Raw genomic sequence first — 27686 nt, 5'->3', positions numbered from 1 at the left:
TCATTCCTAGTTTATTCTTTTCATCCCTTCTTGAAATATGAGTATAACATAACATTTCTCTAATTTTGGACATTTCTTCTATGAACTCTCACATATAGTAGCTAATGGTTTTAAAATTATATTTATCATTTTACCCTCTAGCTTTCTTCTTTCAGATTTACTAAGTCTTTTAGAGAGAATTTCTTTCATTAGATATTCTTTAGTCTCAGGAAATAATGGTGCAACTATGAGGAATATTTTCCTATATAATTTCAAAAGGACTATTACTGTGCTGTGTTGTAATATTTTTATAGCTCAGATTCATATTTACATGATTCAAGCATTGATTATCTGATCTGCAGATGCGGGTCTTTCTTTGCTACCTCTTGCTATTTCTTTCTCCATTAGCACTTCTCTGGGACAAGTCAGGAGGTGAAGTTGAGGTCAATCATTGTTTCTTCTTGTAAACAACTTTGTGAGGAAGAGGTTGAAATTATTGACTAAAATTATGTATTGGTTATTTCACACACCATCTCTTTTTGCACTAATGTAAACAGTTGGTGAGCTGACTATAATACTATTCTCCAATAAAAGGGCCAGGTGGGAAAATAATACAGGAATCTAAAGGTTGGATAAAAGACAAGGGAAAAAAATCATTAGGTATTGCCAGCACTATGAAAATGGGTATGTGTTTATGGAAGGATAAAGTAAGAAGAGTTTTAGATAAAGGACAGAGACTTGGGTAGAAGAGGGATAGGGTAAAGTAAGGACATCCTATTGTAAAATATTCCATTTTTAATAAGCATGTTGTTTTGCTGAACCCAAAGAGCAAGATGGTGACAAGAATTTGATAAGTCTGGAGATCTTTATTTCTCCGGGACTGCCTAGGGATGAAGAATATCCAAATTAGACAGTCCCTGAGTGTTCAAGGGATAGGGTTTTTATAGTGTTTGGGGGGGGATACTGAGAGCAAGCAGGATGCAGAAGCAAAGATAGCAGTTAGATATATCCTCCTATCATATGTAAATATGGGGTTCCATATAGACAGATTGGGAAAGGGTCAGGGTCTTTGTGTAATGTTTGAACATATTTCTTGAGCTGGAGGGAGTCACATATTCATGGGCTTCCCACAGGTTTGAGGAATTTACTATCTTATTGTTCCAGCTGGAAGGGGGAGGCAGTCCTGGAATTTAACAGATACAGCAAAGATAATTAGGCTGATAAGTGTGCTTTGTGAACCTTCAAACAATTTTATGGTATATCTGGGATTCCCCAGGGTCAAGCACTTGGGTCTTATCAGATTATTTTCAGATGCAAAGGCACTAGCCAAATTTGTATTTCTAAGGAACTTCTCAGGGCTCAGAAGGATGTTGAGGACCCCTTTCTATACAGGAATCACAGACATATTGTACTTCAGTTTAAGAGAGGCTAAAAAAAGAAGGAATGATAGCTATACTCTGAAAATAGCTGGTGATAACATTTAATTAATGCAGAACTTGTAACCCATCAAGTCTAAACTTTCCTTGATAGTAGGAGTAGACTTCAGTTTGAAAATATTTATTTATATAGTTATCTATCTCCTTATACATTCATCCTTCTATCCATCCATCCATCCATCTATCTGTGGGATGTTCTGAGAGGGCTAGCATCTCTAGTGTAAGAGCTTGCCTAGTCTTTTCAGGGCTGCTCAATCATTTGGATGAGTTCTCACTTATGACTCCAAGAAGCCATAGTTTGTGTAGCAGCATACTATGGTAAAAACTACTGCAACAAATGGACTAAATCAAATTGAAAGTAACTGACAGGCATCAGATCCATGGGAGAGTGTGTGTGAAGACTTCCCCTTCTCTAATAGGAGAGGAAACAGCTTGTTCTGGTGCCTATGAAGGTGACTGAAGTAGACACTGGAATGCTTAGAGTTTGGTCAGACATTGAATATCTACTGAATCTTCTGGCCATTATCAGTAGTCCTGACTTTTATTTTGCTGATAGATTTTGTTGACTCTAAAAGAGAGGTAAGTTGATCATTTTGTGCAACTCTGTCTCATTTAAATCCCATTCATTTGCAAGTCAAGACCTCACTTTCAAAGGACAAACAGCAGGTAATATTAAGCACCTACTATGTGTAAGGTTCTGATACAAAAACAAACATTAAAATAGTTTCCTGTGCTTCAGAAACTTACAAACCCTAAGAATGAGATTGACTCCCTACTAGCTGAAGAATATTTATGGTTCTGTCCCTCACCCCCCCAGTATTCTCTAGAATCCTTGAGAGTTGAGAGGGTTTCCTCATCTCTGCCATTAGCCCAAAATGCCATTGATATTACTTCCAATTTTAGGGATCTAAGCAACCCAGTTCCATTTACTCACTTAACCATTCATTTAGTTGTTTCTTGTAAAATATTCACTTCAAAGGAATAGCAAGAACTTATACACTAATAATCTCCCCTGCAATAGATCCCTCTCCAATTATTAAGAGGGTACAGTGAATAGAGTATTAGGCTTGAAGTCTTGGAGTTATTTGAATTAATTCAAATCTGACATCAGACATTTACTAGTTATGTGACCCTGTTTGCCTCAATTTCCTCATCTAGAAAATGAGCTGGAGAAGGAAATGACAAACCACTCTTGTCTCTTTGCCAAGAAAACCCTAAATAGGATCACAGAGAGTAGTACATGACTGAAAAATGACTTAAGAACAAATTAGTGAATGATAATTCTCTGTGGATGTTCAAATCTGTCATTCTTGTATATCTATTATCCTTGGATGCTACAAGAGAGAAAAGAACAGGAAGACAGAGGGAAGACAGAGAGAGAGACAGAGAGATAGGGGAGGGAGGGAAGGTATGCAGAGAAAAAGAGATAGAGATAAAGGCTGAGACAGAGACCAAAAGGTTTAGAAAAACAAAGAGAAAGAAGTAGAGATAAAGAAAAAAGGCGCAGGCAGGAAAAGAGACAGAAAGAAACATTGTCATTGTCACAGTCTCAGGCAGTTCCAAGTATGCATCCAATGGAAAAAGGGTTGTTGCCACTCACAAGACATGTCTTTTCCTACATGGATGCCTACAACATATATGGTTGTTATAGGGTTCAGATCTGTGATTTCTTTGGTATTGGCAACACTGGGTGAGAAACTCGTCTACAAATCAATCAGTCAGTGCTAAGTACTATCATTTCAAGTTGGGAAAAGATATTCTCTGCCCTTGAGGAGCTGACAGTCTAATCAGATAGACAATACACACAGGCAAAGTTGAAAAAAAAATTAGTGGAGGAGTTTAGGAGGTACCCCCCTCTTTGGGAGGGGAGGATATGATATAGTCCAGTCCTTGAGAATATAAACTGGTAAGAATTGTCACATTCTCTACACTTCACAAACTTAGAGAGTTTCCTGCTGATAACAAGAAATGAAATGACTTGCCCAGGGTCACATGGCCAGTGTATGTCAGAGGTTCAACTTGAGTCCTGGATCCTTCTGACTTGTAGATCAGCTTTATTTACCACTGAAGAAAAAAAAAACATAAAGAAGGAAAGACAGAAGGGCAGAGCCAAGATGGCTGCATGAGAGCAGCCTTTCCTAGGAGTTCTCTCCAAAATATTCCAAAAACCTTAAAATTATGACTCTAACTGAATTTTTGAGAGACAGAACCAGAAAGATCTAATGAGGCAATTCTCCAGCCCAAGGTAACCTGGAAGATCTTGGGAAAGCTCTGTTTCATGGGGTTAGAGGGGGCAGCAACACAGTCAGGAATATCACTGGAGTGAAGGAGCTTCAATCTTCCTGGAACAGCTTGCAGGGCACCTGGGTCCTGGTGAATCCTGACTTCTGACAGCAGAAGCAGTTTCCTGACCTGCAACCCAGGGAGCACCAAGGGCAACTTGGAAGATCAGCGAGGAAACCTCTGCCAGAGTGAATATGAATCCCAGGCCAGTGTGGCCCTCAGCACAGCTCAGATCCCAGGAAAGAGAAGCAGGCCCACAGAGCCTCCCAGCAGGGAGCCACCCCACAGCTGCTTCCAGAGCACTCAGCCCAGGGAAGCTAAGGGAGTGGGGGCGGGGAACCGTCAAGGCCTCTCCTCTGGCCCTGGGACAGGACTCTTGTGCTTTGTCCATATTCAGATCCTGGTCACAGTCTGGGACTCCCCATTGCCATAGAGTAGGACCCTCCTCACAACTCCAGTGCAGAAGGAAGGGCTTGTGGTCAACCACAGATCAAAGCACAAACAGGAGAACAGTCAAAGCCTTTCATAAGACCTTGAAGGAACTGAGGTCCTTGCAGGGTTGTCCCAATAATACTCAAAGGCTCAGGAAACACCCCCAAACTAGGACATAGGCTGGGGAAATGAGTAAACTGAGAAAAAAAGGAACATGACCATAGACAATTACTTTGGTCCCATGGCAGATCAATACACACTCAGAAGATGAAGTTCTAGCTTCTGTATCTAATTCCTCTAAGAAATATAGAAGTTGGGCTCAAGATATGACAGAGCTCAAAAAAATATTATGAAAATCAAGTAAGGGAGGAAGAGGAAAAATTGAGAAGAGAAATGAGGGAGATGCAAGAAAATCATGAAAACCAAGTCAACAGCTTGGTCAAGAAGATCCAAAAATATGCTGAAGAAAATAACATACTAGAAACTAGTTTAGGTCAAATGGGAAAAAAACAGTTCAAAAAGTTAATGAGGAGAAAAATACCTTAAATACCAGAACTGACCAGATGAAAAAGCAGATAAGAAAGCTCTCCGAAGAAAACAAATCCTTCAAATGTAGAATGGAACTAAAGGAAGCTGATGACTTTGTGAGGAATCTGGATGCAATAAAACAAAATCAAAAGAATGAAAAACTAGAAGAAAAGGTGAAATATCTCATTGAAAAAAACAACAAATCTGGGAAACAGATCCAGAAGAGACAATTTAAAAATTATTGGGCAACCTGAAAGTCATGACCAGGAAAAGATCCTTGACTTCATATTTAAAGAACTTCTTCAGGAAAATTGTCCTGATATCCTAGAAACAGAGGGCAAAATAGGAATTGAGAGAATCCATTGATGACCTGCTGAAAGAGATCAATAAATAAATAAATAAAAATCCCCAGGAATATTATAGCCAAGTTCCAGAACTCCCAAGTCAAAGAGAAAATACTATAAGCAGCCAGAACAAAACAATTCACATATCATGGTGCAACAGTCAGGATCACACAGGATTTAGCAGCATCCACAATGCTTGGAATATAATATTACAGAAGTTAAAAGAGCTTGGAATGCAACTGAGAATCAACTACCCAGCAAAACTGAATGTCCTTTTCCAAGGGAAAAGATGGACTTTCAAAGAAACAGAGGGAATTTCAAATGTTCCCATTGAAATGGCCAGAGCTGAACAGAAAGTTTGTTCTTCAAATACAGGACTCAGGTGAAGCATAGAGAGGGTGGATGAGAAGGGCAAATTAAGAGGGATTTAATGATAATGAACTGAGTGTTTCTTGCATGGGAAGATGATATTGAGAATACTCATATAAACCTCATTTATTAGAGCAGTTAGAAGGAGCATATATAGACAAGGCACAGGAGGGAACTGAATATGAAGGTATAGTATATTTTTTTAAATGGAGTCAATGGGTGAAAAGGAAATATACTGGGAGAAAGGAAAGGAGAAGTAGAAGATATTTCATGTAAAAGAGTCAAGCTTTTGCAATGTTATGAAAGGGGGGAAGGTAAGGGGGATTGAGAGAGCCTTCATTCTCACAAGAAATGTGTCAGGAAGAAAACAACTTATACTTAATAGGGCACAGAAATCTAGGAGAAAAAAGGAGAGAAAGGGGATGGGAGAAAGGGGACAAGGGAAGGGGGGGAATATAGGGGATAGAGGAGAGGGTAGGTCATGGGAGAGGAGAGTCAGATATAACATATTTTCTTTTTTTTACTTTTTTGCAAAGTGGTGGGATTAGATGGGTGGTTGCTGGGTCTCTGGTGGGGTGAGGGGGATATAGGCTCGGGGCCTTCTGGCCCCAAGGAATCACTGGACTGCCCCATAGCACACTTTTGAAGAGAGAAAGAGTGAAAGGTGAGAAAAAGTATAATAATTGGAAATGGGGAGAGATACATGTAGGGAATTACAACAGCAACTGCAACTATGGAAAAATACTGAAGTAACTTCTCTGATGGACTTATGATAAAGAATGTGATCCACCCCAGAGACAGAGCTGATGGTATCGGGAACACAGACTGAAGCACATTTTTTTTTCTCTTTCTTTCACTTTATTTCTCATGAGGTTTTTTATTTTTGTTAGGGGAGGGGGGGAATTATGCTTACTTTTACAACAAGACTATTTTAGTAATGTGTAAATAAATAAAAAATGTAAAAAAAAAAGCAAAAAACACCAAATAAATAAATAGGCTTTTAAAAAAAAAGGAAAGGCAAATTAATATTTTTTCATTGGAACTCTAACAACTAAGTAGAAGGAGTTAAATCTTGAGATGACCTAGGCATGTGAATGAGTCCAGGTGAGGAAGGAAATCATTTCCAGTAAGATCCTATTGAGAGTTACTTAGAAAGCAACAGATAGAATGTATCCATCATTGGGAACATTCAGTTTGCTGGTTTTCCTGGGACACAGAAAGTATGATTGTGAATAACATGAAATAAATCTGAAAAGATAAGTTGGAATCACGTTACGAAGAGAGACAGAGACAGACTGAGAAAATAAATATGATAGAAGAGTTTAGTTTTTCCTAAAGATAACAGGAAATGGGAAAGGAATAAGCATTGGTATAGAACCCACTGTGCTAAACACTTTTTACAATATTATCTTTTCTTCCTCAGAACAAGCTGGTGAGGAAAGGGCTACCTTCTACTATCTTCATTTTTTACTTAAAGAAACTAAGTGATTTCCATAGGGTGACACAACTAAGTGACTGAGGTCATATGTAGCTCAGGTCTTCCTGACCCAGGCACTGTCTAACCACTGCACAACCAGCTACCTCTAATATAGGGAGACACATAACTGGAAGGCAAAGTTGAAACCAGACATATTTTAGGAATATCAGTTTGGTAGTTGTATGGAGGCTGAATTGTCACAGAGAGAGAGAGAGAGACTGGAGATAGGGAGTTTTTTTACCTTATTTCTAAATGAATGACATTAATACAGAATTATATATATATATATATATATATATCTGAGAAGCATTTAAAAATCCTCAAGTACATTCCATTCATTTTTTTCCTAGTAAGGAAACTGAGGACCATAATTAAGATAAGAAATATTTATTTAATTTCTACAAATGGTCAGGTACTATGCTAAGCTCTAGGGTCATAAAGAAAAATTAAAAATAGTCCCTGCTCTCAAGAAGCTCACAATCTAATGGAGAGATAAAATGTAAACAGCAATATACAGATGATAGACAAACAGGCAGACCTAGACAGCACTCGCTTTCTCTCTCTCTCTATATATATATATACAACTATATAGATAGATAGATAGATAGATAGATAGATAGATAGATAGATAGATATATGCACATTACATATAAACACACATACATATATGTGTTGTAGGTTATCTCAGAAGTGAATAAATTTGCCCATGGTTCAAAAGATAAAAAAAGATGGAGCCAAAAAAATTGAACCCAGGTTTTTTGACTGGACTTGTGTGTTTTCTGTTAATCCACACTAGACAATTGTTTAATGAATATATCTGGGCTTTGATGTTCTCATTTGCAAAATAAGGAAATTTTAATATGATTGGCTAGATTTCATCTAGCAATTTTTGATAAGTAAGAAACTGATTATCTCTGATGAGAGCAATAAGATAAAACTATAAAAAAATAAACTGATTTTTAAAAAATCACTCTTCTAGCAAATCAAAATATGACCTATTTGGAGGGATTTGCATAGGCAAGAACAAACAGCCTTTTTTTTAAGGTTAGCCAAAGTTCAGACTCAAATTCATTTTGTGGGTGTTTTAAAACTAAAGTTGCTTGATTCACTTGTCTAAAATGTGATGTGTATGCTTTTAAAAAATCCCTTCATAGAAATCTACAGTACTTATCCAGCCCTCAAATTACTTGTAATTTGTCGTCTTGGTCCAACCTCTCTGCTTAATAAAAGTAACTCTGAGTCAAGGGTGATTATAAGAATCAGTCTTTAATTACAAATACCCCATACGCTTTAAAACTACAAGAGCTAATTTCTCTGTTTCCTGTCACTGAGTAAATATATTACATCACTGATCTGCTCCAAATATAAATTTGTGAAAATTAAGCTTCATATGTAAATGTTACACAGGTGAGATTGAATCTTGACTACTCATAGAATCAAATGAAGGGTTTGAGATGTTGGTGCAAACACAATAAACAAAATACATTCTGGGGTCATTTTAACTCTTCTCTTAGAAAAGAAAGGGTATGATATTTTAATGGATAAAATTTCATTTCTGTTGACTTAGTTATATAAACTTAGGACTTTTATTTCTAAATCAATGCTAAACTGAATAAGCTCATCATTTAGCCTTAAGGGACTCACTGAAAGTCATTAATGATTGGAATCATTAAGGACATTTGTTCATACTTTCTGTGTGCTTTCCTTCCAGATTCATAACCTTCATAATAGTTTTAGAGGGAATTCACAGTAAATATAACAAAGATAGATAGCATCCCTGTGGGAAATTCAAGGCTTTCACATTAAAGTGCTCCCAGATAATATCAGAATTTCAGAGAACTGTCCATTTACTTACCAAGAATGAATATAATGCGGCTCCTATTTTTGACTAAAATGGTAAAAATATTTTTCTGTTAGATTTTCTAATGATCTCATTGTGGATTAATAATTCTTATTTCATATATCCTTTTCAGTAAAATGTCTTGGTGTAATAAAGTGGAAAGAAACAATTGTTTTAAAAGAAGCTTGCCTATTTCTCAGATTACATTATCCTGTTATGATTCTCTAGATGATTCCTCAGTTTCAGAGTAGAATTTGAACTCTGATCTTGACTTTAAGTCCAATCCACTTAGCATTATCCTATGCTACCATTCCATAAGCAGTTTAGTAAAATTAGCATGTAGTTTGCATCCAGAAAAGCTCTATATTCAGAGATTAATTATTATGGTAAAGTTGTCAGTTTGGGACAATGGCAGCTCAAATAAATGCAAAAATGGAATTAGTTGCAAAGTAGTATATCTGACTTGTAAGGACTTGCTAAACTTTTCTGCCCAAGCTTATGCATGATATTTAAAGTGAGTCTGAAAAAAGAATCAGAATCTAGACCTTGCCCACCAACTATAAAAAAAAAAAGGGAGTTCGGTAACTTGGAATTATCTTTTTTTCCAGGAATAAATGTTTTCCAGGTTTGAACAATATGAATGCAATTATTTATGTGACCCTTGGTAAGTCACTTAACCTTGTTTGCCTCAGTTTCCTCATCTATAAAATGAGCTGGAGAAGTAAATGGCAAACCACTCCACTATCTTGCAAGAAAACCCCAAATGGGGTGCCAAAGAGTCCGATATTATTGAAACAATTGAACAGATTTTATGAGATGACTATTCTCTTTTTCTCTGATTTTTACTAAAAGTCCTTATATAAGTGTTTTTTTATTCACTCCTCTGTTAGAATGAATTCTGACACTTTTCAATTTGTTTATATTAACAAATGTAATTTTTTATTTCCTTTTGTATAAGACGGTATTTCATACCATCTAGTAATAAATCACCCTGATCAAGTTCTAAATGATTCTGAAGTGTTACCAAGACAAAGATGTTGGCCAATCAGTATTTATTAAGTACCCACTAAGTGCTTGTCACACAGCATCTGGTTCTGAAGATGGTAGAGAACAGGTTTTTTTTTTTACTTCCCCCTCCACAAATAGAATTAGCATCTAGCTGAGGATAATACTAACATACATAAAAAACCAAGAGCAATAGAATACAATGTATAATTAAGAGCTAATGATAGGTACTATGAAATTTCAGAGAAAAAAATAGCTAAGTCAGAATTAATAATAACAGAGAAGGCTTCCTGGATAAAGTTAGATTGAATTTGAGTTGGACTTTGAGAAATGAGTTTAATTTGCATGGATTGTTGTTAGTCCTTTCTTCTCAAAGAAGACCATGACATCAGGGAAGTGATACCATGACACGCACGTGAATAGGAATTAAGTGAGAGGGCACAGTGCTGTCAACAGCTTCCCATCTAAGTCACTGCACAAAATAAGAGCAAGAACAGAACTGGGAATGAGCTCGATGAATTGCTGGGATTAAAAATGAAAAATTGGACTAGTATCTTCAGTATTTTATTAAACGTCTCCAACCCATATTTATCAAGGGAAATCTAATTAAAAAATAATTTCAATCCAGGAAATTGTGGGAAATAATACTAGGTTGTTAAGGTAAAGTTACATTATGGAGTTTTAAAAGCTAAGCAGAAGGGTTTAGACTGAATATAATTTGATTAGGGACCCATTGAAAGTTTCATTTTATTTTTTTCCAGGTAAGGGATTGATTTAAAAAAGAAAAAGTACATAGTACTCTGAAGAAAAATAAATCATACATGGTGGTCCCTAAAATTTGTTTTTGGACTTTCCCACAATGTAAGATTCTATGTAGTTGTAATTGCCATTAGTTAATCAATATTCATGTAACAATAGATGAAAGTTGGAGGCTCTATCTATATACACAACCCCTTTCCTTTGACCTCCCTTTTGACTGATGAGTCAATTTTTTAAAGACTTAGTGTCAAATATAGCTTTGTGAACCCATACTAATCATTTAACCTCTTTCAATCTCAGTTTCCTCATCTATAAAAGGGGATGATAATATCACCTATGTCACAGGGTTGTTGGGAAATGAAGTGCAAATTTTAAAGGCACAAATGAGAAAACCAAGGATCAGAGAAGTCAAGCAATTTACCTAAGGTCACCACAAGTAGAGTAAAGTTGTTGAATTTGAACCCAACTCCTCTGAGAAGAGCCACCACTCTTCTCACTATCTTAAGCTGGCTTTAGAAAGTACTCATATTTATTTACATAAATAGACCTTATCTAAAAATTTATTTTATTATCTATTTCTTGAAGTAGATTTGAAAATTTGAAGAAAAAGTTAACTAAACAACAACAAAAAAGAATATTTTTAAAAATTCCTAAAATAACCAGCTTAGAAAGTGCATATAAAGGGAGTTTTTTAAAAAGAAAATATTCAGGGGCGAAGTACCTGGGTTCAAATCCAGTCTCAGATATTTAATAATTACCTAACTGTGTGGCCTTGGGCAAGCCACTTAACCCCTTTTACCTTACTAAAAAAAATTCATTGTAGCATTTTATTCAGTTATGATTTAAATAAATTATACAAATTACATAGGTGAAACACTGAGGTAAACCAAAAAAAGTGGAGAAATTAATGTGAATACTATAGGAAATTTAGTTGGTATATGTAAGGAATAAAAAATTAAGTTAAAGAGTTGGTGGGAAAAAAGAGTTGGTGGAAAAACTAAAATTTTTTATGATGGTAGTGTTTAGATATCACAGTTATGAAGATAAAAATGAATTGGGCAACTAGTAGCAAACAGTTCATCTAAATATATGATGATGTGACATTAAGGTGGTGACCCTCAGAGTCGTGGTTAGTTTTCTGTGTCTTTGTTTCCTTTGAATTCTTCTTGTCTATAGACTGGAAGATAAAAGTCCAAATTTAGCTTTTGTTGGCAATCATTTATTTGACCTTAAGGGAAATAGACATTTCTCTAGTTCATATGGCAAATAGTGGTATTGGGAGTTTCCTCACTAAAATTTCCCTAAACTGAAAAAACATTATATGTGTATATGTATTTATATATATATATATATATGTAAGATTTTTTTTAAAAGTATCTAAGCAGGTTATAAAATAATTTTTATTCTTTTGAATATTAAATTGTTTTGATTAATGTATGTTGAGCATTGATTTCAATTTCATTAATTTATTGTTCTAAAGAATATAGATTTTATATTCCATCTTTCCTCATAAACTCCTTGAAGAAAGAGTTCCCATCATTTTTGTCTTTTAATTACCAGGACTATCAATGTTACTTAAAAGTGATTAACAAAATATTGAATTACATTGGATTTTGATAGAGCTTCAAGAAAATTCCAAATTTTTTTTGCAAATAAGATGGATTTCAAAAAGACATTCAGAAAGCAGTACCTTTGGTTCATGTATCTGAATATTTAAAATTAAGAAAAAATTCATTGTAGGTTAGGTTTCATTATAGCTTACATTGTTTTGTAAGAATTTATGCCCCAGGGGAAGCTAGGTGGCACAGTGGATAAAGTACCAACCCTGGAGTCAGGAGTACCTGGGTTCAAATCCGGTCTCAGACACTTAATAATTATCTAGCCGTGTGGCCTTGGGCAAGCCACTTAACCCCATTTGCCTTGCCAAAATCTAAAAAAAAATAATTATGCCCCATCTTTATTGAGGTTACAGAACAAGTGTATTTTACTTGAATGCCTGTGAACTAGATTTAAGAAATATTTTGTTAACTCTGTCAATTTTCATTTCTTCTGTAAAAGAATCCAGAGATTTGACTAGATTGCCATAGAAAAGGTTAAGAAACTCTTTGTAGATCTTTAATAGTCTTTTATATTTATTGGGAAAATTCTTGATTTTTATTTGATCTTCTGCAGTAATTTGCATTTGCCTCCTATAGATTGGGTCAAGATTCATAATATCCTTTGATCCATGGATGTTTTACAAGGACAACTTTTTTAGATGCTTGTAGATATGATAATGCAGTTTTTATACTAGATGTGCCCAGTAAAAAAAATCAGACTGTAGGGAAAAAAAGAGGGTACTGAGGAGATGATTTTTATTTAAATTGAAAAATTCTTTGCCTATTCTTCAATGCATTCTTTTATATAATAAGTTACAGTTAAAATGTAATTTAATTGAAATAAAATAATTTGTAGGGAAACACCTAGTGAATAAAGTGAGGTGTACTTGTATTATGTTATAATTTTTGGCTTTATATATATATATATATAATAATCTTTCAGCCAATCAAATTTAATTAATAATTTTCCACTCTACTTTCAAATTATACTTTTAACAGTGACACATCACTTTTCTACTGATACTGAAAGATGTCATTTAGTTAAAAAAATTAAATCTATATACACCTACATTTTCTAAGCCATCGGGCTTCTAATTGCTATAATACTATTCATTGCAGTAACAGTAATATATGAAATATATCTAGGCAATTTGCCCAGCACTAAGTAGAGTACATAGTTGTCTTCTCTAAGTACTCAAACCACCATTAATGAAAACTAATGGCCCATCAAAATTTACATTAAAAGTACTGCTTGAAATCTCCAAAGGACAATATGCAATGTTCATATGGCAATTTTTGTCACTTTAAATTGCTGTTTTCCAATATGTTGCTCTTCTTGAAGATAATTACCTTCAGAATGCATAAATACAACAATTGTAATGTATATCATAATGTGGTGTTAGCAACAAGATTATAATTAGTGATCAGAGAACACTTCATTACCATAAATGGAATAATTAAATCATTTTAACTTTAGAATGTTACTTAAATGCCTAAAATGGTGATTATTTCTACTTTACTAATTGGTAAAGTTTAAATTTTCCTAGAATCAATTTTTAAGGAATTTGTCTTTTTCGATCCAAATCAGTGTTTACGTTATAATTTTAAATTAAGCTGTATTGCATCATTTTGGATTACTACATGCATTTCCTTTCATTTGAAAGGAAGCAATATTACACTTTTTAGAGCAGGAAAAGGGTTAGTATATTTAAGATTTAAAAGGAACTTAGAGCAAATTAAAGCACCATAACATTTTAATTAGAGCCAGAGAATGAATGGAAAGAACTGAAGGATTCATTCCCAAATTCTGCTCATATACGACAGCTACCAGCTGATGGTAGAATGTAACAGATTGTTTGGAATCAAGCTGTGCTCTGGTGCGTAGGACCAATTTAAATAGGGAGTAGGCAGTTAAACACAGCCCTTTACATTGTTCAGTGGTATTGGCCAACATAGTCTAGGCTTGTGTATTTGGCAGATGGTCACAAGAGTCTTTACCTGGGGATAACCATGCTCTGATGTGAGTTTCTTTTTTATTTATTTTTAAGTCAAATGTCATATTGGGCCAGGAGCATCTAAATACTTAAATTTCCATTTCAACTTTCTCATGTAATTAAAATCTCTAACCATTAGTTGAATATTTTCTGGATCTTCTCAGAAATTCTTTTCTTTTCTATCTTTTACTTATTTTTTGGTTCTTATATGATTTTTTATTTGAATGAGAATTCCAAATATTTCATATATAATCCATAGAAGATCTTAAAGGTAGCATGGATAGGAAGACAAGAGAAGCCATGAATATTGGCAATTGTTTCAAGATTGCTTTTATTTTATTTTGTCTTAGGTGCAGTAAATCTATCATCTTCTATATCCAAAGTGGCAAAAACTCAAAGGGCTAGTGATGAGATTATCTTGTGCTGAATTGTTTTCTAATGAGATTATATTATGAAAAAATAAATGATTCTGTGATCTGAGAACAGAGATTGTCAGCATTGTCTAAGTACATGACTGGAATTAGGAGAGGTAGGTGGCCTAGGTACTGTTTACTATGTACAAGAGAAGTATAGTAAACCAATTAAATAGTGTAGCAGATGGTAAAAGAAAGAGGATATATATTCTAATGAGAGTTGCTGCGAGAGAGAAATTCAGAGGAGAGATTTTGGTTTCTTTTGGGGGCATATTCAATTGCTAAGACTTGCTTCAAAGTTCATCAACTTTCTGATGGAAGAACACATGAGTCTTTTTTTCCTTAATGATATTAAAATATTTATATTGTATCTGCAGATTGGATTAAATTTTTTTTAAATTGCTTCATTGTAGCACCATGATCATTACATAAAGCCAAAGAGAAACAGAATCAAATCCATGACCACAATATCTTCTTTGAAAGTTCATCTTTTCTGTAAGCATCCCTTAAAGAATATGATCTTTACCTCTTTTAGAATGATCACCCTTTGTTATGTCCATATAAATGGATCCAATATACATCATGAGACTTATCTATCTCATGATTGCTCTTCATACAAATTTGCTTCAGGAAATTCTGCTTTAAGAAATCGGATCACAGAATCATTAGATCCAGGGAATGCTGGCTATACAGCAGCTGCAGTCACTTTCCTAGGATGATATTTTCATTTTTTTCTAAATAAATTTTGGATCTATAGAAATGTTTGGTTTATTTTATCTCCCAGAAATAATACAATGAATCAATTTAACTTATCATCTCTCAGTCTCCAAATATTAACAACTGTTTTCAAAAAAATTTTTTTAAAAAAGGAGAGCTAACTTTGATTTTATTCTACTATTTTCATCATTTAAAAAATATAATATGCATATATATGAATATAAATATATATAAATCCATATTATACAATATTATATAAATTCAGTTTTAATGTATTTCTAGATGAGAAAACTAGCAATTAAGTGACTTTATGATAGCATTCATTCTGATGTCTTTTTGAAGAACATATGCAATTTTGCTCATTTTATGTTCCACTTAAATCACAGCAAAGTAATTGGAATTTAGATGGTATAGTAGATAGAAAACTGGACTTGGAATCAGGAAGACCTGAGTTCAAATCCACCATGACCTTTGATGAGTACTTAAATTCTTTTTATCTCAAGTTCCTTAATTGTAAAATGAGGATGTTAGAAACATCTTACCTCACAGGTTTGTTGTAAGAATCAAATATGAGATAGTATCAAAGTGATTAGTCTAGTTCTTGGCACAAGTTGGCATTATATAAATTCTAGTTATTATTATAAATGCTAGAAATTCTAATTTTGGTGCTGAAATCATACTTGTTTTTTCACTTGTATAGCGGATTTTCCAATGAAGAAATTCCCCTCTACAATATTGAATAGTCTCACAGAATATTAAAAGAAATAGGGTGACTTGCTCAGGGTTATAATCTGAGTATTTATCAGAGATAGGACTTTGCAAGTTCAGCTCTCTAGATAATGTACAGATAGTGAACATGCTGCCACTGTCCTTAACTAAGACTGTTTTTTTTAAAGGAGTGAGGTTTTTCAGATAATAATTTTTCCTCTTTTACTTAAAGGAACATCCTCTCCAATTCATGGATACTTTGCTCAAACTAACTTGAAAATATTGGATTATAGTAATTTACACTTAAATAATTATTCAAACTCCTAAATTGTCCTGGAGTCTCAAACTGAATGTCTTTTATTGGATTCTTGGGGAAACACATGAATTTAAAAACAGAAATTAAAGATATTTAATTTGTAACAGTATTTATGCTTTTCTCCCTCTCTTATGATGTACACAGATACTTATAAACATACTTTTTCTTTCTTGGAAGCAAATTTTATATTGTTAAATATTTTACAGTATTAAGAGCAGTGGTAGTATTAGACTAAACACACACATATTTTAGGAATAAGGATTTAATATCAAACTAATACTCAGTTATAAAACTAATTTACTTAAGGGACTTTTTATGGATTCTTTGTAATTTTGAGTTCATACAAACCAGAATACAATTATTAGTTAATTTTAAGTATTATAGATTATTATATATTATATATATTATAATATATTATATATTAGTTAATTTTAAGTATATATAAAATATGTATAATATATAATATATATTATATATATATTATATATTAGTTAATTTTAAGTATAAGTTTAAGTATTATTCTAGGATATAGGAGACGTAGATTCTATATCTAAGCTGTAACTAACATTGTGTTCATAGAATCACAAAATTTATGTTCAAAGCACGCAGTAAACATTTATGTTCAGATTCCTTCATTTTACCCATGTAAAAACTGAAACTTAGAGAAAAGAAATGAGTTGACCAAGTTTGCATACATTAGACATAAAAGAGTTAAACTCTATCTTCATTTTTCTTTACCTGAAAAAACCTAAAAAAATGAACACAGAAACACACATATAATATATATGTATGCACATACATAAATGTAGTCAGAGATAAACAGAATGAATATAGGTTGTATAAAATTAGCTCTTTTTTTTTAGTTTTTGCAAGGAAATGGGGAGCTAAGTAACTTACCCAAGGACATATAAAGCTAGATAATTATTAAGTGTCAAATTTGAACTCAGAGCTAGTGTTCTATCAACTGTGCCACCTAGTTGCCCCTGATCTATCTTTTTTTTTTAAACAAAGTTTGTTATTATGACAACAAAACTCAAGGTTGCATGGTTGCTTAAATATGTCTCTTCTAGGTTCTTGAACTATTCAACTAGATCCAGAATTTTTTAAAAAATATCATTAATCATGTTAATCCCTTTAATGCTTTCATAAAAGTATATATTTAGGAAAATTGTATCTATATCTATATCTATCAACATGAAAGGCCAGAAGAGAAGACGAAATCCTTAACTTGGTTTTCCAACAGTATTCTTTCAAATTCTGCCTTGTTTTTATGTTGAATTTCATGTTCCTTTTTTTGTTTCTTATGTAACTCTTGAAATTACTTCCACTGATTAAGAGGAAAGCCCTATACCCTGGTCCTTTCCTTCAATCCATTAGCATCTAAAAATCATGTTTCATGATCCTGTCTTCCTGGATCTTAAATTTTCCTAAGGGATTATAATATAAGGAATCACAGATAAGTAAATACAGGATATGTGCAAAATATATCTAAAGTGATTGTTTTTAAAGGGTGGGCATGGAAAATGTGGAGAATACTATCTGGGCAAATGAAGAAAAACCTCTCTAAGTAGACAGTATGTGAGTTGAACTTTGAAGAGAGCCAGAGGCTCCAAGAGGCAGAGGGGAGTAGGGAGAATATTTCAGGTACAGGGTAGGGTGGGGCACCTTCTGCCAAGACAAAGAATGAGAAGACAGAATATCCTATATGGAGAGCAGTAAGTGATCTTTCTTATTCTTACTTCTCTGTTTTTCTTTATTCCTTTCATTTAGATTATACAGTATAAAAATAGGTGAATGGAATATATAGTAAAGATATTCATTTTCCTATCATCTTGAATTTCTTGCCTGGTATAGGAAAGAAGATAAATACACACTTAGAATCATGTTTACAAGTATACAATGGTGAAAAAATGATGTACATGGGTTGGAGAATGGGTAGAATATTTATTGAAAGCTTCTGAGAAAGTTAGACTCAGGTCTTTGATCTATACAAAGAAAGATGTGTGGTTTTGTCATTAATGACATTTTATATCACTTTAACTTTTTTTTTGCTTTTTGAGGCATGTTTTCCTATGATATCCAGATAATACCTTTATGAGTAAAACAGGGCAGATATTTGTATTACTTCATAGATAAAGATATCAAACCACAGGGAGGTTAGCAATTTGTCCTATTTCTAGAAGCTAATTGGGATTAGACTTTGATTCTTCTACCTCCAACTTTTTTCTTACCAGTTTCAAATGAAAGGTTGAACAGATAAGTGGCCACAGAAAGAGATTAGATATGTGAATAGACCCACAAAAGATATCTTAAAAACAAAATATAACAACAACACAAAACCATGGCTCATCATTGCCTAAGACATAGTAAGACATTATAGAAGCTTCTCTTTTCCATCCTTGATTAGAGGTGTGAAAAGATGCCGCTAGTTTTAAAAAATCTCATTATTTATACACTCTATTACCACTTCATTAACCTTCGTCTAATTTCTGAATCGACTTTAATATAATAAATAAGGGAAAGATGAAGAACAAAGTCCATACTAGGGAAAACATCTAAATATTGTTTTCTATTTGGCTTTAATCTTTGTGAGGACAGAGACAATATAGTATTTTGTTTTTCTCTCCTTTTATGTAAAAAAAGTGCTTTTATCTCTTTAGGTCTTTAATAAATATTTGTTATCATTTTTGTTTATCAGAATTTATACTCTTACATCTGGCTACCTTCCTTTTAGGGCATGGTTCTCAGGAGGCAAAGGTCTTGGGTTTAGCCATCATGTATTTGTTAGCTATTTTCTCTTCTTTACATATGTAGATCTATTTCTACAAACCCTTTATAGTTCTTGGATAAAATACCTTTCAGCACATCTCTGCTGATGATGGATTAGTCATGTCACTTTATTCAATAAAGAGCTTCACTAGTTCTTTGCAATCATATATATATAGTTCTCTTTTTTTGTATTCTAGATTATATCATAATAGTAGGGATCCATTGTTTATCTTCATTTCTCCAAGTAAAAGTACTAATGAATGTAACCAGCAGCTAATAAGTTTTGGAGAGATGTGATACTGAAAAATGAATTCCCGAATCTAGTTAATAACAGTTTTCTAAGGATTCACGTATACCTCCCTTTCTATTTTACTTTTTGCTCAAGTATGCTATCATTATAATATACATTGGCTTTATTTTTCTATGAAATACCATTTAAGATTTATGATTGTTTTGTATAATATCTTATTGATTAACTAGTGACATATTTATTTGTATCCCTTTTTCATTGGTTAAAATTTATCCTCAGTTAATGTGCAAACATTTGCTACTTTGTACCCCAAAAGCAAGCAATAGAATTTATTGTATTTGTTTTTTACAATTAAATTTACCATGCTATAAAATGCAACCAAAATATGTTAGCATTGTGTTAATTTTACTTTCTACAATAGTCCCATTAAAAATTAACTTTATAGTTTCATTAAATTATATCTTCTGACCTTTAAAAAATGTAAATGAATCTCTGATGATAATGATGATGTTTTCCTTTGTTCTCAAAAAAAACCAACAACATGATATGAGGGTGGTGATACCATGACAAGTAAGTGACTTGGAGTGATCTGTGCTAAATCACTAACCTCACCTTCTCCTCTGAAGTCACTGGGTTCCAGTGCTCAGATATGTATCAGGACAACTAGAAATGACCCTGGATATTAGGCAATCAGGGTTAAGTGATTTGTTCAAGGTCACATGGCTAGTAAGTGTCAAATGTCTGAATCTAGATTTGAATTCTGATCCTCCTGAATCTAGGGCTAGTCTCTATACACTTTACCACCTAGCTGCTGGGTTGGACCTTTGAAATTTGTCTAGATCACTTATTACAAAGGGACTCCTTAAAGGGGCTTTTCAGGGCTTTGATTTCCTAAGATGGAAACATTCTTCATTCTCTTTCATGTGAATTGATATATCCTCTGATCAGCTATGTAATTAGAACAAGTGCATCTTTAAAATTGTACAGTCAGATGGTGGCTCTCTTTTACTTCTAGTCAATTCTCTTTCTGACAAAATTAATGAGAGCAAAGAGAGAGATTTCTCTTCTTTCTCCCTCTTTTACCTTGGAATCTATAAGGGAGCCTGAGGTGTGTGGTGTTTATCCCCAGTTTTAGATGCAGGTTGTGAATTCCCACAAAACTCAGGAATTTATATAATAGTCAGGGTTCTTAGTGGGATGATACAGCTCCCCTGGAATGGAAACCCCAAGAAGCTAAGGTACCTGGGACTTAAGCCTGGAGGTGAGAGGTGAGGTGGGGCAAATTTGGACTTGGAACTCAGGTTGCACTTTATAGGAATGGAGATAAATTGTGAATCTAAATCTTTCCAGCTTCACAGAGACTGATAGTAAAACAGGGGAGAGAGTTTAAACACCATGCTAAGGGAATAGTTTTATATATTTTAATTATATCTTTTGAAGTAAATATTTCAATATAAAAGCTAAAATGCTTGTCAGTGACTAAATGGAACTAGGATGCAGGAGATTCATACAATAGTAAGGATCCTTTGATAGAGCCATTTGCAAAGGGCCTAGATACTCCTAACTCCTTCAAGCATATCAGACATCTCCAAAGAAAGGTGAAATCTAACATACCTGACTTTCAGGCAGTAGGAGCCAGGATAGTTAATGTTGCGAGTACTTACAAGTATACTTGAATGTTTACAGTTTATAAATATTAAGTAATGAAATTTGGCTTGAAAAGTCAATATTTGTCAAAATAAAAGTTGTAAAAGTATCTTTAATTTGATGTGAAATTTTGCTTCATATCTGATTAATAAAATGTTCTTTGGGTTTCTGATAATGGTAAAACTGAGCCATAACATCTAATAGTCATAGTACATTAAGATGACATTGTTTCTATCTTCAAGAAATAGTTAAGTGATCAATTAAACATTTAACAGAATTCATTTAAATATTTATAAGATTTGCAGTAAGTTCACCTTATTAAAGGATTCACTATCATTGTTTAATATTCACAATGACAAGTCACAATGCCTTTATCAGAAATAACTTTATTTTTGGTCATTCAAATTTCATAACTTCTGTATGAGTTTATAGGTATACTAAATATCAGATTACAAATTTTTTATTCCTTGACATATTAGTTAGAAGTAGAGAGTAGTAGATAATTCTTCCTGATTTTTTAAATATATATTTATATTATATCATATTTTAAATATAACATATCTAAAAAAATACTTAACACAAATAAATCTCTAGTTGGTAAAATGGAGGACAGAGCTAGAATAGCACAACTATATATATTTTATATCAGCAGTCTGTATCTATATATTAATACACATAATATGTGAAGCTATGTAATTTAGGATTGTCTGAGAAATTATGTATGTAAGAATATGAAGTTACATGTGTATGCATATGTAGTGATATATGATAAATTACATGTGTATTCATTCATGAATTCATGAATAAGAAAAAATAAATCAAGATCTTGTCAAAAGAGAATTGACTGAAGAAACTAGAAAAGGAGGTTTATTAGCTCTCTTTAAAGAAAAAGGGTTTATGTTTTTCCTTTCTTTCTCATGTTCCCCTCTTTCACAACATAATCAACATGGAATCATGTTAAACTTGATTGTACATGTACAACTTTTACCATATTGTTCACCTCCATGGGAAGAGGGAGGGGAAGGAGAGGGGAAGAAAAGTGTGGAACTTTTAATCCTGCAAATGGATGTTTGTTGAAAACTCCCTTTGCAGGTAATTGGAAAGATTAAATAAAACTTCAGTTAAAAAAAAAGGCTAGAGGGGCAATTAGGTGGTGCAGTAGAAAGAATACCAGGCCTGGAGTCAGGAAGACCTGAGTTGAAAAATGGTTTCAGAAACTTATTAACTCAAGTCACTTGAATTTCATTTTCTTCAGTTTCCTCATCTATAAAATGGGGATAATAGTACTATTATTGTTGTCAGGGTCAAAGGAGATAATAATTATAAAGAAATTAGCACACTGACTTATAGATAGTAAGATATATAAATGTTAACTCATTATTATTATTATTATATGAAGCAGTATCATGTGGAAGAAGTTTTAGATTTAAACTCTTCATTCCTAGAAGGAAGAACCAAGAGTAATAGATAGGAATTGAATAGAGGTAAATTTATTTAAAAAGAGAATACTTCCTATCAATTAGGGTTAACCCAAAGCAGAACTAATAGAATGACTATCATAAGAAATTTTCAGATGGATAGAACCCATTGAAACCCCTTCAAAAAATGCAATTCCATGAGTCTAGAAATAAGAAAGGAAATGATGCATTTAATAATATGTATTATTTATTGGTATCAGGTAGTGTTGGGATTTTCCTTAAGAGTGAGAAAATATTTAAATCATTATTGATTAGAGAAATGCTAATAAAAACAACAATAAGGTATCATCTCACACCTATCAGATTGGCCAAGATGAGAAAAAGAGAAAATGATGAATGTTGGAGTGGTTGTAGTAGGATTGGGACATTGATACATTGCTGGTGGAGTTGTGAATGGATCCAACCTTTCTGGAATACTATTGTTCTATAAGAAATCATAAATGGTCACACTCTAGAGAAGCATAGAATGACTTATGTGATCTAATGCTGAGAGAAGGGAGTAGAAGCAAGAGGACAACATTGTGAGATGAACAGTCTTGATGGAAGCAGCTCCTCTCAGCAGTTCAGAGAGCTAGGTCAATTGTATTAGACTGGCTATGGACTATGTTATTGCCATCCAGAGGAAGAAAAACAAAACAAAATAAAAAATGCAAAAAACCCCCAAACCTTCAGAATCTGATGCACACTATAACAGTTATCTCTTATGTATCTCTTTCCCTTAATCCTAATTTCTCATACTGAAAATAACTAATCTATAAACATGTTTATCAAATGATGTATGTACAATGCTAACCTGACTGTTAGCTGCTGAGGGGAGGGGGGTGGGAAGGGAGGGGGTAAGGAAATTTTGTAATTTAAAAGTATGCATGTGCATATGGATGAAAATAAATTTTAAAAAGCACAAAAAAGATATGTATGAAAAGTAATATGTATATAGTGATTAAATATCTTTTAATTGTTAAAAAAGAGAAAATACCAATTAAGTTACTTTTCAGTTTATTGAATACCTTTTCAAAGTTGCAATAATCACACAATCACAGTTTTCTGTTCATATCTGTTCATATATATGCATATATGTTTATATATATATATATATATATATCTGAAAATAAAAATGGTAATCACATTTGTGTATGCATATACTGAGAGTTCCAGAATACTTTTTCCTTTTTTTCGGTGAGGACATATTACATTTATACCTAAGAGACATTATTGTCATTTTCTTGTCATATTTCTAGAATGTTTCAGTAACCAACTCCAGATTTTAATAAAATCATAGACTTTACAAAAGTGATATAGAGTTTTTCTTTGTTTTTAGAGTATATCAGTTAAAAATGTGGTATTTCTATTATTTTTTCTTATTATGTTCTGTTACATAGTTGTGCACATATCTACAGACATATAGCATAGGCAGCTATTGTATTGTCAGTTTATGAAGTACTCTCAAATGTCCATATTAAGCTACAAGGCAGAATTTACAAAATAGATTATCATACCAAGGAACCATGAACCCATAGAATATTAGGTGTCTATGATGTAGTTCTTTAGTCAAGTTTAGTTTTCTAAAAGTTATGAATGTTAACATCATTAGAATCTTTACATTCATTAAACTCTATTAGTGTTCCCTGTAGGTAGGTGACACAGAGGATAGAGTGTAAGACCTGGAGTCTAGAAGATTCATCTTCCCAAGTTCAAATTTGACCTCAGACACTAGATGTATGAGCCTGAGCAAGTCACTTAATCCTATTTACCTCAGTTTCCTCATCTGTAAAATGAACTGGGGAAGAAAGTGACAAACCACTCTAACATCCTTGCCCAGAAAACAACAAATAAGATCTCAAAAATGACTGAACAACAAAAAGGGCTTTCTAGGAACTTATGCAATTAACTACAAACTTCTTTGTCATTTAAAGCTCTTCACATGTTCCTTTCCATTTGCTTCTATGTACCCATTTAGTTCAGCCAAACTTGTATACTCGCTCATTTTCACTTACTTCACTTGCTATATACTTTATTTCTCTCTTCATGTCTTTCCACTAGCCGCCCTTATGTCTGAAATATTTTACCTCTGCATTTTTTTTGTCTTGAAATTCCTGGTTTAGTTCAAAACTCACCCTATCACTTTCTTCATTAATCCTTTTCTGATTTTCCATCTGCTAACATCTACTTTCTCAAAACTATTTTTTGCATTCTTTGTAAATATATATATATAAATACAAATATATATGATGGTATATATACATCTATTACAAATGTTTTTGTCATTTTACCCCCAGTATATAATAGGCACTCAAAAATGCTTGTCAACTGAATAAATAAATTTAAATTAAAATTAAATTATTCAGTCTTGGATCACAATATTTAAATTATATGATGAGGGTGTTCCAGTATTGGGAATTTGACAAAGTAGACTTTATAAAGCATCAAAGGAATAACGAAGTCAAGAAAGTGGGGGAAAAACACATGTAATTAATCCCATGTAATTAAGAGGGCAAAAATAGGCAGAGTGAATGAGAGGAACTACTAAGGTAACAGTAGAAATCAAATTTGGTGAATATCATAGGACTGTAGGAATGATGAAACGAAACTTAAAATGCCAAATTAGAAAACTCAAAATTTGAACAGTGATGAAGTGGGTTTATTTTCATTTCAAGATTTCTATGGCAAAGTTTAGTATAAAAATCAAAGATCTCATTCTAAACTGTGCACTATTTCCTCTCCAAATGAAATTTGGAATATGGTCTTAGTTAATACCAATGACAACTCACTCCATCTGAATAATGGAGACTGGTCCATGACAAGTGTTTTATCTTTTTGATCTAATGAATATGAATTTCTTTCTACTTTTCTAAATTTAATGGGGATTCCTTCCTACCTTTCTGCACTTCCCACCCAACCACAATCTGCCCTAATCTTGGTCAAATATAAATCCAGTATTATTCTTTTATTAGGTGAACTATATATATATCACAAAATAGACTATTCATTGCATGGGGTTGATTCTTACATTTTATGAACCCTAAAACCCATGAACTTATACCTAGCAATAGGATGTGGACCTCAATTGTAATTATATACAAACAATAAATTGGGTTTGACTTTTTGAAACTCTTTGATATCTTTATTTCAATTTTTAATTCCTTAGATTCTTTTAATTTTAAAACATTTAGAAAAATAAGGATAATCTATGTAAGTCAATAAGCTGACATTTATAATTCCTGAAAATTCTGTTATACCAGGAAGTAAAAAAAAGTGAGATGTAACAAATAGCAACACAGAACTATTAGTAAGCTGAGAATAATGGCAAGGATAGGGAACAATATCTAATTTATTGCTTTTTTGTTGCTATTGTTATTATCTTAGGCTTGTTATTCACTTGTTATATTAACAACAAAAATACTAAAAGTATTAAATTCTATTTGTATCCAAGAATCTTTATTTACAATTCATTTGAAACGTGCTTTTCTTTGTTACTACTGTCTTTAGGGGAAATAAAAGTTAACAAAATCAAACTTCTAGGGAGGTTTGGGGGAAGGTTTGGGGGAAGGGAGGTTTGAATGAGAATATGTTATTCTCATTAGTTTATAAGAGGTTAAAATGATTTCAGTGTTTTCCTTAGAAATAGAGTTTTGGACTGACTATAGCAAATCAAATCAAAAAAAGATTACAGTGTATGAACTGTTTATCATTATTTAATAAGATAATTATCTTTTAAAAAAGACACCCTTCCATTTTTCCAGATAAAAAGCTTTGGTGGGCAGACCAAAATTTAGCTCAGCTGGGCACCTGCAGCAAAAGAGATGGAAGGAACCCCACTGTCCTCCGGAATAAGACTTCAGGGGTTGTGCATATGAAAGTATATGATAAAGAAGCTCAGCGAGGTAAGTCACACTTCAGTGTCTTCATGCTGCCTTTGGAACACACAATACAATCTTCTTTCACATTATTTTCTCAGATGAACAATTGAGAGAACATATTTCCTCTCATGATTATCTGCAAGCACAAAAAATATGCTGTCATTCTACAGAAGGGATGTCTTTAATATAATGTACATGATTAGCTTTCAAAACATTGGCTAAGAAGCCTGGGGAATTGTAATTAATCAGGTCTTCAAAGGGCCTTTTTATCTTCATCTTGATTGGGAAAAAAGAAAGAGGTATCTGGTAAAACAAAGGACAACATTGTGTTAGTTACTAGATCAAGATAACAGACTCTAAGGCCTTAAAGGAGACAATGTCAATAGAAGAGTTGTGCATTGAAATTTCCATATCATTTGTCCCTATATATTTTTCAAGTGATTTTCCTGCTTCATTCTTCTCATCCAAATGATATGCAATTAAATGAAGTGAGAGAGCAAAGCAGATGGTTTACATAGGTGGGCTTGTCATAGTGCCCAAATAGCTCTTTGATGCCAGTCAATGCTGCCTCACATCTGCTAATTTCTCTTTAGATTTTGCTCTAGAATCCCTAACCTTCATTAAAAAATAAATTCTCCCCATAACGCACAAACAAAAATCCCATTTCTCATACCTTTTACCTCTCTTCCACCCAGGAAAGATCCTCAGTGCCAATACCTTCTCTCTCTAGGGAGATGAATAGGGGAAAGAAGCCTGGGGAGTGGGTGGGGGTGTAGGAGGGAAGGCAAATAACTTTACCCAGGTAGGGTTTTGGAGATGCTCTCCAGGCTAGAAAATACCTGAGTGAACAGCAGGAGTGAGGAGGGGATGCTTCTAATTGTTAATGACACTTGGCAGCTGTCAGGCAAGAATCTCTGGAATTGTTTAACAATTAAGCATCAAGCTTACAAGTAGGCATTAAATACCCAGCCAAAATTCTGTTTTAGCTGACTTAAATTGGTCATGGAATAAAAATTTGGTTTGAAAAAATATTTTGTCTGAATGACAGAAAATAATGGATCTGAAGCTATTCATTAAAATGACATATTTATAGACAAATGTTTTGATCTGTTTAATAATAATTTAATAACTTTCATGAGAATCCTTTTAAGCTTAAGGTTTACAAGCACTTTCTTTCCACCAGCTATGTAAGGTAAACTGTTTAAATACTCTTATCCTAATGTCCATGTTACACATGGGTAAATCAAGGTTCAAAAATTTATAGAACTTATCTAGCATCACACAGAGTCAAAATCCAGTCTTTTTACTCTGCCAAGACTCTCTCAAATTTACTATTGAAAAATTATCCTTAAACATTTAACTTTTTGTCCCAGTTTCTTTCCATTCTTTTTTCATTACTCTTTTTTTTTCACATTTTTTAGAATTTACCATAGAATAATGTTATGGTGATATTCAATCATTTTTTTCAGTCTTGTCCTATGCCTTTT

General features: G+C 33.2%; 1 protein-coding gene across 4 annotated transcripts in view; it reads left to right on the top strand.

Moving 5' to 3' along the window:
• The window catches only part of LRP1B (LDL receptor related protein 1B), a 2479914-nt gene that overhangs the window by 1773717 nt on the left and 678511 nt on the right, over positions 1–27686 (top strand). For all 4 annotated transcript variants that reach the window (XM_074215080.1, XM_074215079.1, XM_074215078.1 and 1 more), the window contains exon 33: positions 26083–26223. In XM_074215080.1, the coding sequence (XP_074071181.1) occupies positions 26083–26223 (141 nt within the window). The remainder of the gene's footprint in view (positions 1–26082; positions 26224–27686) is intronic.

Source organism: Macrotis lagotis, chromosome 1, assembly GCF_037893015.1.
Source record: "Macrotis lagotis isolate mMagLag1 chromosome 1, bilby.v1.9.chrom.fasta, whole genome shotgun sequence".
Classification (NCBI taxonomy): Eukaryota; Metazoa; Chordata; class Mammalia; order Peramelemorphia; family Peramelidae; genus Macrotis; species Macrotis lagotis.
The sequence above is the reverse complement of the archived record's forward strand: the minus strand, read 5'-3'. Positions and strand labels throughout refer to the sequence as shown.